The 13,084-nt window shown below is 31.7% G+C and overlaps 1 protein-coding gene across 2 annotated transcripts in view; it reads left to right on the top strand.

Moving 5' to 3' along the window:
* Positions 1-800: 800 nt before the first annotated feature.
* The window catches only part of flfl (serine/threonine-protein phosphatase 4 regulatory subunit 3 flfl), a 22,391-nt gene continuing 10,107 nt past the window's right edge, over positions 801-13,084 (top strand). Inside the window, exons 1-5 of one of the 2 annotated variants that reach the window (XM_074180801.1) lie at positions 801-1,090; positions 1,225-2,511; positions 4,185-4,377; positions 11,541-12,066; positions 12,119-12,452. In XM_074180801.1, the coding sequence (XP_074036902.1) occupies positions 1,279-2,511; positions 4,185-4,377; positions 11,541-12,066; positions 12,119-12,452 (2,286 nt within the window). In that variant the 5' untranslated portion in view covers positions 801-1,090; positions 1,225-1,278. The remainder of the gene's footprint in view (positions 1,091-1,224; positions 2,512-4,184; positions 4,378-11,540; positions 12,067-12,118; positions 12,453-13,084) is intronic. The other variant, XM_074180800.1, reaches the window with a different exon arrangement.

The following is a 13,084-nucleotide window of genomic DNA, read 5'->3' as shown; positions in this document are numbered from 1 at the left end:
ATAACGACGGGGTTTTCTCAATGAAGCTTTATACCTATATACGGTAAAATTGATATGGTTTGAACAACCTGACACATTCGTCCATTTCGGATTCAATTTCGATGTCAAATATTTCAAAATTTCGAGAGTCAAATAAAATAGCAATATAACCTCATTGTATGTTGAAGTATAAAATTTTGATGAAATCGCAAAAAAGGTTCAATGTTTTAAACTTTTTCACGATAAATACGACGCCATTTTAAATCGCACTTTTCATGCGATGTTCGTTCCAACATGAATTAGCCCTTATCTTAGCATAGATAAGAGTAACATCAAACTAAGCACGGAACCGAAAACTTAAAATCGAATCGTTGAAGAATCGAATAGGTACAATAAATTATTCGAATTATTCGATTTCCCCATCGCTAGCACAGATGAGTAAATAATTTATTTTCTCTGTGTTCGAATTATCATGGCTTAAAACAGGTTGGAGCCTGGCTCCCTTACCCTTTCGACTGATGTACTTTCCTCTGTGATATGGGTTGGTATTACTTATATTTCCACGATCTCATCATTGCCGGCAACAGATATTTGTTGATTAACCAAAATTCATCGTTATTTCGAAAAGAAAAGTGTAAATAATAATATCTATAACTTTCATTAATATACAATATAGGTACGCTAAAAAGTAGTTCTCATACTCTTTCTACTTCAAATGTGAATATTCTCGTAACGTGAGAATAACAATTAAATTAAAAACACATATAGTGAAAACAAATTTCGCGCCTGTTCGTGCGCAGATTTCTTGCGTTTGCCTTCGCGAACCCCGTTCCCCGACTTCGTTTGAGCGTTGTTGTGAATTCAATATGGCGATAATTAGTGTAATGTACGTTTACGAAAATGAATCAGAAGTGTTCGAGTAATCTAAATATTTAATTCACAATAGAGTTAAACATCCAGCGTTTTATTATACGATTGACATGTTATAAATTAAAATTTACTGATTTTCATTGTTCATAAGGAATAAGCGCGTTTGTATTAGTGTATTAGAAAATCTTTTTACAAATAACGTGAGCTGTTGACTATAATAAGGAAATCATTCAACATTCAGGTTAGTACATAATTTTGTTAATGATTGTTATTGGTTATATTTGTTTTGATGTTTCGATTGTTGAAACAAATCATCTGACATAAATGTTATGTTTATGCTTATGTTATGTCAAATTTGATATTTTGTTATTGCAGGCGGAATGTGGGAAATTTGCCAGTGTACTGAAAAGGATTAGAAAACTTTCGATCATGACTGATACAAGGAGGAGAGTGAAGCTGTATGCTTTAAATGCCGATAGACAATGGGATGATAGAGGTACAGGCCATGTTTCCTCTTCATATGTGGATCGTTTGAAAGGAATATCGCTCCTAGTGCGTGCAGAAAGTGATGGTTCATTATTATTGGAGTCAAAAATACAACCTGATACTGCCTATCAAAAACAGCAAGATACTTTGATAGTGTGGTCAGAGGGAGATAACTTCGATTTAGCTTTGAGCTTTCAAGAAAAACTTGGTTGTGATGAAATCTGGGAAAAAATTTGTCAAGTTCAGGGAAAAGACCCATCTGTCGAAATTACTCAGGATATTGTGGAAGAATCGGAAGATGAAAGGTTTGATGATATGTCAGATTCTGCACCGCCAATAGAATTACCGAGTTGTGAACTCAGTCGTTTAGAAGATATAAGTGAATTGATTAGCAACTGTTTAGGTTCTCCAATGAGAAAAGAAAAATTGGCTGCTGCTATTGAAAGTGAAGGATATATACGAAAGCTAATAAATCTGTTTCATATGTGTGAAGATTTGGAAAATACCGAAGGTTTACATCATTTGTACGATATATTCAAAAACATATTCCTGTTGAATAAGAACGTTTTGTTTGATGTAATGTTTAGTGATGAATTGATATTTGATGTAGTAGGTTGCTTAGAATATGATAGGTCATCTCCAACTCCCAAAAGACACCGAGAATATCTCAAACAGCAAGCCAAATTTAAAGAAGCGATTCCTATTAAAAATTCTGAACTTCTTTCGAAAATACATCAGACTTTTCGTGTACAGTATATTCAAGATATTGTATTACCTACACCCTCGGTTTTTGAAGAAAACATGTTATCCACCTTAAGCAGTTTCATATTTTTCAATAAAGTGGAAATAGTGTCACTAGTTCAAGAGGATGAAAAGTTTTTGACAGAACTTTTCACGGTGCTAACTGATTTGAGTACGCCGGATTCTAAACGAAGGGACTTGGTTCTATTTCTAAAAGAATTTTGTAATTATTCACAAAATTTGCAACCTCAAGCAAAGGAATCATTTTACAAAACACTCACAACACTTGGAATATTGCCGGCTCTGGAAATAACACTCGCTATAGATGACAGGAAGACTAAAACAGCCTCCATCGATATACTGACTTATATTGTAGAGTTTTCCCCTTCAGCTGTGAGAGAGTACACACTTCAACAGGCTAGCAATACTGATGAGGTAAAACAAAATTATCATTTCTCTTTGTCATTACTTATGTTTTATATTATTTTTTTCAAGCAACTACTTGATTTGTTTTGAGATGATAAGAATATTTCATTTTAACAATATCTAATGGTTGAACATTTTGAAATTTTTAATTATCAGATTAACAATCAGACCCAAATAAAAATGTACAATTGGAAACATTATAGGTGCTTCAAATGTATCCCATTCTTTTTTGCAGTAAGACTGTCAATCCGGGTACAATTTTTTCTCTGACTACACAATGTGTCCAAAATAAGAAGAGTTAGCATGAAAAAATTGGAAACTTCGAGAGATACCTACAAAGTCGGTTAAATTAAAAAAAGTTCATGTCTCAAAATTTACTAATTCAACAATTACATTAGTGAAAGTGTCATTAAAAAGGCTAACTTATATCAGGAGATTTCTTTTGGGGTTTATATAAAAAATTAAAACTGGTAATGTGGTTGGTTACATGTATTTCTCACTGTTTCTGATTTTTCCATGCCAGCCCTCTGCATCTTGGACACACTATATGCAATGTGATGAGTAAATTCTTCATACGGAATTTTCTTAATATTGTTGATTGAAGTTGACTGGCATCAATTTCTACTTACTCAGAAATGAAAAATTATCAAAAAAATAGTAGTCATGTGACTGCATTATCTGTCAAAATTTAATTTTCAACGTAAACATTTCGAAAGTGGAGTTATTTCACAAAACTTGGCAAATGTTATTGCAAACAGTTTGATATGTAAAATTTTATCTGCATAATTTAATTTTGATTTTTTGCCTTTCTTTGTAAATTGCACCACTGTTAAAAAGAAAGACTCAATGCAAGCTATATAAAATTTCTTGGTTTTGATAATGCTTTATTCAAGACACATTTTCTTGAAGTAGTAGCATATTATAAATTTGTCCCCAAATAGAGCTAATAAAACAAAGTTGAAAATACATTTATTTTCCACTTAATACAGACTTTACTGATATTTTTAGTTTTTTTACCCAATTATTTAATCAATTATTTAGCAGTTTTTGCTTGAGGAAGCTATTGCCGTGTCTCGGTTTTTGTAAAACCTTTTTATAGTGAAAATCATACAATAAACTGTATTGATTAGATTTCAAATCAGTTAACATTTTTTCCAGACAATAACATACAATCAATGTTTCTTTACTGTGTCAGTAAACAAATTGAGATACCTTGAATGTCAACTTAAAACTTATATTTCTAATGATGACATTCCAACAAATAAAAATTCAAAACATTGTAGTTCTACACCTCCATTTCTTTTTCATTTGATATTTCACACTAAATATGAACTCATTATCTAGATGCCACACATTTTTTGAAAAGTTTCTCAATAAAACTAACCACATTTAAAAAACTTGATTTCTAACAAAACTCATTTTTGGTTTGCAAGCAACAAATTAATGACAATTTTTATATTACATAATACAATATTAATAAAGAATTGAAACACTAACATATAAATATTACATTAAAAAAAATTTTGAAAATTGTACTGAATTCCTAGATGTGTGTATATATATAATATACCAAAAAAATTTCTTAGATATATTTCTTGTACTGTCGGTAGCCATAATTCTTTATATAGAATATATGTATATTGATTAGAATTAAACATATTGAAGTAAACATCTTCTTCAAGGACCAAATGCTTCTGAATATAATCATAGAACAAATGATTTGTGATACTGACCCTGAATTGGGAGGTGCTGTGCAATTGATGGGAGTGCTGAGGATACTATTGGACCCAGAGAATATGTTGACACCCGCCAACAAGTCGGAGAAAACAGATTTTCTGAACTTTTTCTATAAACACAGTGTCCAGATACTTATAGGTAAGATGTTAGTTAGTTAGTTTTACTACTTATTTATAATTTCTATATTTTTGTGTTTTTTAAATAATTCATATAAATAATATATATTATCAATACTCATATTTCTAAAATTTAAACAAATTTCCTAAAGGATTGATTTTTTGTTCCTAGTTCACTGATTTTCTAAATACTCACAGAAGTTGTATTTTAATATATAGATCCAAATATTCTATAAAATATTTTATTTTTGTAGTGACTGACAACTGCACAAGTTATAGGTTTTTTATTTGACATTCAACTGGCTTCTTAACAAAATTCAACATACACAGGAATTAAATCAAATGAAATTAAATCAAGGAAACACAAAAGTAATAATAAAAATATTCCTCTTCTACAACATAAGAGAAACAAGGAATTTTACTGCATGCTAATAAAGAATTCAAATAAACTGAACCATAATAATAATGAAAGGTAGCACTGGAACCTTCAGCGTAGAATAAATTTAAAACAAGCACTGCTTCTAAACACCAGAACTGCAACACTCATCTCGATGAGTATTTCACTAACCAAGGTGGGGTCTTCAGCAGTTGAAGTAGACTAATTTCCAATTCTAAATGTAGTGTCCAAAAGTCAGTTTTGACGAATTCTTTTCTCAGATCCATAAATCTTCCTTTATCAAAGGTAAACTTTGCATTTTATGATATTCTGTAGCCTACAGTGGAGTCAAAATGTTTAAAAAATGTACACCAACTTGATAAAACGAATTTCATAACACAAATCAGATATTCCAGTAAATTATCACAACACAACAAAAAAATATTTTTTGAATGTTTTCTACACTAAATTAGTCAATTTCCACTAATTTTGGGGTGATAAAAACGAAAATAACAATGAAAAATTTTTATTAGCTCTGGTTTTTGAGATACACAGTACTTAATCTTAAAGAGTAGTTATACTATACGTGAAAAGTGAAAGTACATAAAACAATATTGTTATGTTTCTTTTAAAATATTTTAAGTACAAAATTAATAAAAAAAAACATTATTCTTAGTGTTTTGACAAATAAAAGAAGTTTGTACCACCAAATTTCAATTAAGTCCATCCGATTCATTGTAAGATCGCTGTCGTTTAGCTTGTCTTTTATAAAACACTTCTGGAGCATACCTACACACAGACCAGCAGTAGTCTGCAAGCATTGCTTCATTCCAACGGCCCTGATATCTCTGTTCCATTAAGGCAATGTCTTGATGGAATCTTTCTCCATGTTCGTCACTCACAGCTCCACAGTTTTGTGGGAAGAAATTAAGATGGGAGTGAAGAAAATGAATTTTCAAGGACATGTTGCATCCAAGTTGGTGGTAAGCTTGAAGAAGCTCTTTAACCAATGCTGTGAAGTTATCATCTCTTTTGTTACCTAAAAACCCATGTACAACCCCCTTAAAGGCTTCCCAGGCTCTTTTTTCATTTCCTGTTAAAATCATGTCAAAAGCAGGATCATTTACGATTTCACGGATTTGAGGCCCAATAAAGATGCCTTCCTTGACTTTAGCATCACTCAACCTGGGAAACTTTGCTCTCAAGTACTTAAAAGCTTGTCCTTCCTGGTCCATGGCCTTCACAAAGTTTTTCATTAGTCCCAACTTAATATGTAATGGGGGAAGGAGAACATCCTTAGGATCTACAAGAGGCTCGTAAACTACATTTTTCTCATTAGGGTTTAGGTCTCGTGTAGGCCAGTTCATTTTTTTATCGAGAGATTTTCTATCCCTACTGTCCCACAGACACAAAAAACAACAGTACTTGGTGAACCCTAATTGCATTCCTAGGAGTATAGCAATGACTTTCAGATCACCACAGAGGTGCCACTTGTGTTGTTCATATTTGATTGATTGGAGAAGTGTTTTCATATTTAAATACGTTTCCTTCATGTGAACTGCATGACCTATAGGAATAGAGGGTAGCTGATTTCCATTATGCAGAAGTACAGCTTTTAAGCTTAGTTTTGAAGAGTCTATAAACAGTCTCCATTCAGATGGAGTGTGATCCAAATTCAAGCAGTCCATCAAACCATTAACATCAGAACAAACTACGAGGTTTTCTTTTTTCTCAAAAAAAGGAAGCAAATCTTCTTGACGCTGTCTGTACTGAGATATTTTCACATCATGTTTTAGAAGATTCCACTGTTGTAGTCTTGACCCTAACAGCTCAGCCTTTTCCTTAGACAAGCGAAGATCTCTTATGAGGTCACTCAACTCTGCTTGACTAATTCTGTGCGGATCACTAGACCTATCGCTTACCTCAAAGTCAGGGTCATAGGATGTAGAAGGATGGGTTGCTCCTTCTAAACAGTCTTCATCAACTTCCTCTAAAATTTCATAGTTTTGGGGTGGAGAAGGGACTGGCAAATTGTCTGAGTGTGGTACAGGCCAAAGAGCAGATGGGAGATTAGGGTATTTAACCGTTCCTCTTTTCTTCATAGATAAACCTTGCTTAATGGGAGGAGTTAAGCAGAAATAACAGTCGTCTGTATGATTGGTAGGCTCACGCCAAACCATAGGTACTGCAAAAGCCATTGCCCGGTTTTTATTTTTCAGCCACTCTCGCAATATGACGGAACAAGAATTACAACATATATGAGGAGCCCATGATTTATCTTGGTCCCCAACTTTCACACCAAAATAATATTCATAGGCTGTCTTAACGATAGGTGTCATTTTACGTTTCTGAGCCTTAAATAATGTTATTTCACCACATATATAGCAAAAGCTATCGACATAATTCACACACTTTCGAGGCATTTCAGATCAGCACTTAAATTAATTTAAAAATCAACTTCACACGATAATTTCAATAGCAACCACGTGCGTACAATTGACAAACTCACATAGGTTATGTTTACTACTTAAGAACAGCTGATGAGAGGGGTGTTATGTAAACAAACATGTGTACCAACTGTTGGTGATGAAATATTTCATTTGTTGAAAACTCAATATACATATATATAATATAATGATACTATATCTTGAAAACAAGAGCTAATATATAATTTTTATGGTCGCTTTCGGTTTTAACACGTGGAAATACATTAAAATCATCTAATTTCATCCCCGAAACAAAAACTTTGTTGTGTTGTGTTCTTGAATTTGTGCATTATTCTGATGACAATGACATTTCTATAGTAGAGAAAAAAGATGGCACACGAATTTTGAGATTCATTGTGCAATTATCAAAACCTGGAAACCAACCAAAACATTGAAGCCAGCTGTGAAAGCCTACATTCCTATACTTGTCAAGATGTTTCATTTTTTTGCATAAAAACGGTGTCCCACTTCTTATCACAAATTAAACCATTTTTTACTTTAAAATCATTGAGATCATTACCCGTATGAGCGCCAATGATGAACAACATTTTTAATTCCATTTCAACAAAAGCGCAATAACTACATCCTAACACTAACCAAATTTCATTTGCATTATCTCAAGTGGTTTCAGAGCATGAATAGTCAATCAGAACACCCTGTATGTCGGAAAATTAAGCACTTGCAATCAAAATTATATAGCAAGCTGTCATTATTTTTTCATGCAGAATCACCCCCTGAAGTTTGTCACATTTATTCTCTGCCACCCTATGTAAGTGTTGTGGTTATAATGAATTAATTGAACAGACAATCATTGCTTTTTATATGGAGTTTACCAATCAGCAGGAAGTCATTAACTTTATCAAATGCTTTTGCATAATCCATGTATATAGAATCAACTTGTAATTTGTTATCTAAGGCTTTAACGTAATAGGTTGCCTGATGTTGATTTATTCTGGATGAACCCATGTTGTTCACAATATTTTTGGACCATATATTCAACTGCCCTTGTACATGGTAGAAATAATTTTGATTTAAAAAAAATATATTCGTTATTGCTCATGTCTGTTGAATAATTGATTTTATATTGTGATACTGCTTCTTTTATATTCAAATTTCTGATTGAAAATGGACATTAGATTTCCTCCAAATGTAACTCCTTCTGGGGATGGAAAAAAAAGGACACAATCGGATATTGTCATGTTATATTGTCTTTCTAGTGCACGTTTGGCACTATCTTGGTTATTCCATCCCCTAGCTATAGCTTTGGGAAATATATGTTCGTACAACAAACTCTACACAGTAGTCACATATTGTTGTTTGATGCATTGTGCTAGTTTTGCCAAAGTTTGCTCCTCCAAATGAATCAATTCAGGATGTTCTCAAGGCTCTGCATCTATATCAGGTTTTTCCGAGTGTTCTCCACAGTTTATATCCTGTTCACATTTTTTTTCAGCTGAAAATTATTCGCGCTTTTATTTCTTTATTATTGCACTTTTAGTAGTTCTTTCTTTATATTTCTTCAAATATGTTTCAAATATGTAGCCTCCAGATGAGTGCTTAGAACCTGTAAAAAGAAGTCTCTTAGTATTTTCAATACAATTGATGCAAAACATTTTCCTTAAAATATCCTCTCAAAGCATTTATCTTTTATCCCCCGTTTTTGAGCAATAATGGCGTTGAATTGTTCAAACAAATTTTTGTCAACATTTTCTAGAAGATTTCTCGCATCTACAGCTAAATACTCTACAGCTTGAATAAGAAAGAACAAGTCAGTCATTGATAAGACTTCAAGATAGTAACCTCGTCCTCATAGTCAATGCATTAACGCATTTACTACTGTAAGGTAACAGACGAAAAGTTTGATGCTAAACGTGACTCTGGCTGTAAAAGCCTGTGTCGGTTACAGTTCTATTCACACTCTGAAAAATTTGACCCTGCGAAAGTTGCTACGTTGCTTGTACTTTATTAAAGTTCAAGAATAAAGTTTTACTCTAAGGAACAGAACTCTTTCACATATCGTTTTGAGATTTTCCTCTTTATGAATTCTCACAATATATATATTTCAGTCAATATCTGCGGGCTACGGAATCAATATTTTTTGTTATTCAAGCTTTCGGAAATATATTTTTTTCCTTTATCAAGAATATCTACAAAATAAAGATCATGCGAATATTATACAGTAATAGATATGTTACAAAAACTCACCAAAGTTAGTATAAAATATAAAAAAAGGCATATAAATCCAAACATAAAAAAGAAAAGTCAAATGCAAAATTTGACGTTGAAAATTTTGTTACAGCACCAGAGAAAATGTGATTATTATAATATTTACACATACAGTGAGATTTAAATGTAAGTGTACGTGAAAAATTATTACTAATATGATATTGAAATTATTTGTTCAATTTTGTTTATCAAAAGTTAAAATATAATTGTAAATTTGACTTAAATTTTGTATTTCTGATTTTTTGTTTAAATTATTATTATGTTTACTTATGTGAACCATTTCTAGAAAAAGCCTTTTGAATTTATTATTTTCAACTGTTAAAAATTTAGTATTTTGATAATCCATAACATGATCTGGAGAGATAACATGTTCAGCCAGTCCACAAGAACATTTGTTTAGATAGATCAGATAGATCACGACTGGTCTCACCAATGTAAATTGAATTACAAGAAGAACATGGAATACTATATATAACATTAGATTTTTCTTTGTTGCTGAGAGGGGTTTTGATTTTAGAATATAGGGTTGAAATTGTTTTATAAATCTTGGTAGAAATTGTTTTATAAATCTTGGTAGAAATTCTAATACTTTTTATGTCACGAAATATATTAAGTAATTTAGGGGTTATATTTGGAATATATATATATATATATATATATATATATATATATATATATATATATATATATATATATATATATATATATATATATATATATATATATATATATATATAATTACATATAATTTGATTATTCTCATTTGGAGGAGGATTATCTGTTTCGGAAATTTCATACCTAATACTACGTGAGGTTGGGGTAGATAAATTTGGATAACTTGAATTAAGATTGAATTTGGGTAAGTTGAATAAATATTTATTCAAAAGCTTAGGAGGATATGAATTTTCCATTAGATTACTTTTCGAAAATTTTAAATCATTTTTAACAAAATCCGGATGGGACAATCTAGTGACTCTTTAAGAGATAAAATTAAGTTGGTTTTCATCCTTGAAGGATGCTGTGAAAAATAACTAATGAACCTATTGCTACATATAGATTTTCTGTGCCACATAGTCTTAAGAATGTTTCCTTCAAACCTGATGACTTTCATGTCAAGAAAAGGTAAAAAATCATTAACTTCTTTTTCACAAGTGAATTGAAGGTGTGGATTGAAAGAGTTGAAAATGTCAAGAGTGTTTTCGATCAGATCTGAAGGGAGTGCTAAGAATATATCATCAACTTATCGTTTAAGGAGGGGGATATTATATTCTATTTTATTTAAAATTTCAGTCAGAAGGTCATCTAGTACAAAATTGCAAATAATTGGAGATAAAGTAGAAACCATAGGTGTACCAAAAATTTGTTTATAATATTGATTGTTAAATTCAAATATATTTGTGTCAAAAACAAATATATATATATATATTTAAAGTATGTTTATTCCGTGACAATTTCTCTTCAATGGATAAACCTAATTTTTTATTCATACATGAGAATTTATTGAAATTGAGCCTCAATTTATGTTAATTAAGCCAAATGAGAATTCCATCCAAATCATTCTTCATATCATTTTTGATTTTTTTGTAAGTGTCTGAGAAATGTATATAATAGTAGTATCATCAGCAAATAATTTGATTATACCATTCAATTTCAAATTGACTAGAGAATATACTGTGGTCAACTGAATCAAAAGCTTTGCACAAATCGAAAGACAAGAGACAACATTTCTTATTTTTATAAACTTCAGTTTGAATTTGTCACTCTACATCCATCTCTGTGTCGCTAGATCTACGAAAACCATATTGACCTTTATATAGAAGGTTATTGTTTTCAAGATAATTCAAACGCCTCGTATGTATCAGTTTCTCGAAGATTTTTGCAAATACTGTAAGCACAGAAATTGGTCGATAATTGTTTAAATGGTTTCTTTCGCCACTTTTATATATGAGAGAAATCTTTGCAGTTTTAATTTCGTTTATTATTTTTATACAAACGAAATGGTTGAAATCTTTTTTTTTTCAAGAACAAAATTTGAACAAAAACACCCCAAATTGCACAAATTTTACAGCTTGAAAATTATTTTTATTATTTTTACAGCCCCTCTATTGGAAAACACAGTCCATGACAAACCGCAAAAAGAGGACTATAGAAGCGTTCAGTTATTGGGTCTGATCTTAGAACTCTTGTCTTTTTGCGTAGAACATCACACTTACCATATCAAGAATTGTATTCTCAACAAGGATTTACTTCGAAAGATATTGATCTTGATGAAATCAACACATAAATTTCTTGTCTTATGTGCTTTGAGATTTATGCGTAAACTAGTATCATTGAAAGATGAATTTTACAATAGGTATATAATAAAAGGAAATCTTTTTGCACCTGTTGTTGAAGCATTGATTAGAAATAATGGACGATATAATCTCTTGGATTCTGCCATTATTGAAATGTTTGAGTTCATAAAATCAGAGGATGTCAGAACTCTTGGTGCACACATAGTTGAAAACTATGGCAAATGTCTCGATCATATTTCCTATGTTCAGACTTTCAAAATATTGAAAGGAAAATATGATCCCAATCAGGAGAAAAAAGACAAGGAGAGAGAACGAAACAGTTTGGATGGGTAAGTGACTCAAACTACCGAATGGGAGAATGTTGAAAATTATTTTTTTTAGGGTTCCTTCGATATTGAGGAGTAGTCGTTATCGTAGAGATCAGAGGCAGATGGAGGAAGAGGAGGAGATGTGGTTCAATGAAGAGGACGATTTTGAAGATAGTGAAACAGTACTACCGACTACTAATGATATGCTGACCAAAAAACTTGATACAGATCTCGACAATATCGGGAAGATAATTGAGAAAAAACAACCAGATACAAATGGACCTAAAATTAACAACAATTCTACACAAAAGTCAGTAGTGCTCAATAACAATGCCAACGCTGTTGGCGGACAACCCACAGCAAACATTTTGCCTAGTACAGAAAATAAATCACAGTTATTCAAAAGGGTAAGTGAAGTTACAGATTTCATTATTTTCAGGTGCACCTCATTTCTTATCAACTATTGAATAACTTTTTCCGGGATCAATTGCCCTAACACCAAACTGATATTTTTGCACTCGACGCGCGTTTCGCCAACAAAGTTAGCATCCTCAGGAGAAGAAAATTGATGTCTAGTCTGGTTAATCCTCATATACTAAAATTTGTTACCCGAGTATATAAGGCAAGTATATATCCAAAAATATCAGTTTGGTGATAGGGCAATTGATCTCGAAAAAAGTTATTCAACTTTCACACCAAAGGTTCCAATCTCATCGTTATTTCTCTTCTATTACTAAATGAAGTTATTTCTTCTGTGAGTGCGATAGCAAACATTATCAAATCTCTTGAAAAATTGATAACTGAAAACTCCAAGATTTTTTTTATTATAAAAAGTATATTGACTGAGGCACTGTTACAGTATTTAAAAACTTGATACATGTCCGTCCTGGAAATCGCACGTTAAAAAGTTAAGACCTCGTTAATCGTACTCGCACAAGTTTCCATTTTTGTGGGTTGTTATTCGTAGGGGGACAGCTGGTTAATGGACTTTAGCAGATGATATAAACATTTTTTTTTGTTGCACACACGAGATAAATAT

Source organism: Leptinotarsa decemlineata, unplaced genomic scaffold (genome assembly GCF_025532065.1).
Source record: "Leptinotarsa decemlineata unplaced genomic scaffold, Ldec_3_MD MMD2_tig00026299_RagTag_RagTag, whole genome shotgun sequence".
Taxonomy (NCBI): Eukaryota; Metazoa; Arthropoda; class Insecta; order Coleoptera; family Chrysomelidae; genus Leptinotarsa; species Leptinotarsa decemlineata.
Note: the sequence above shows the minus strand (reverse complement) of the source record. Positions and strands in the feature narration are given on the sequence as shown.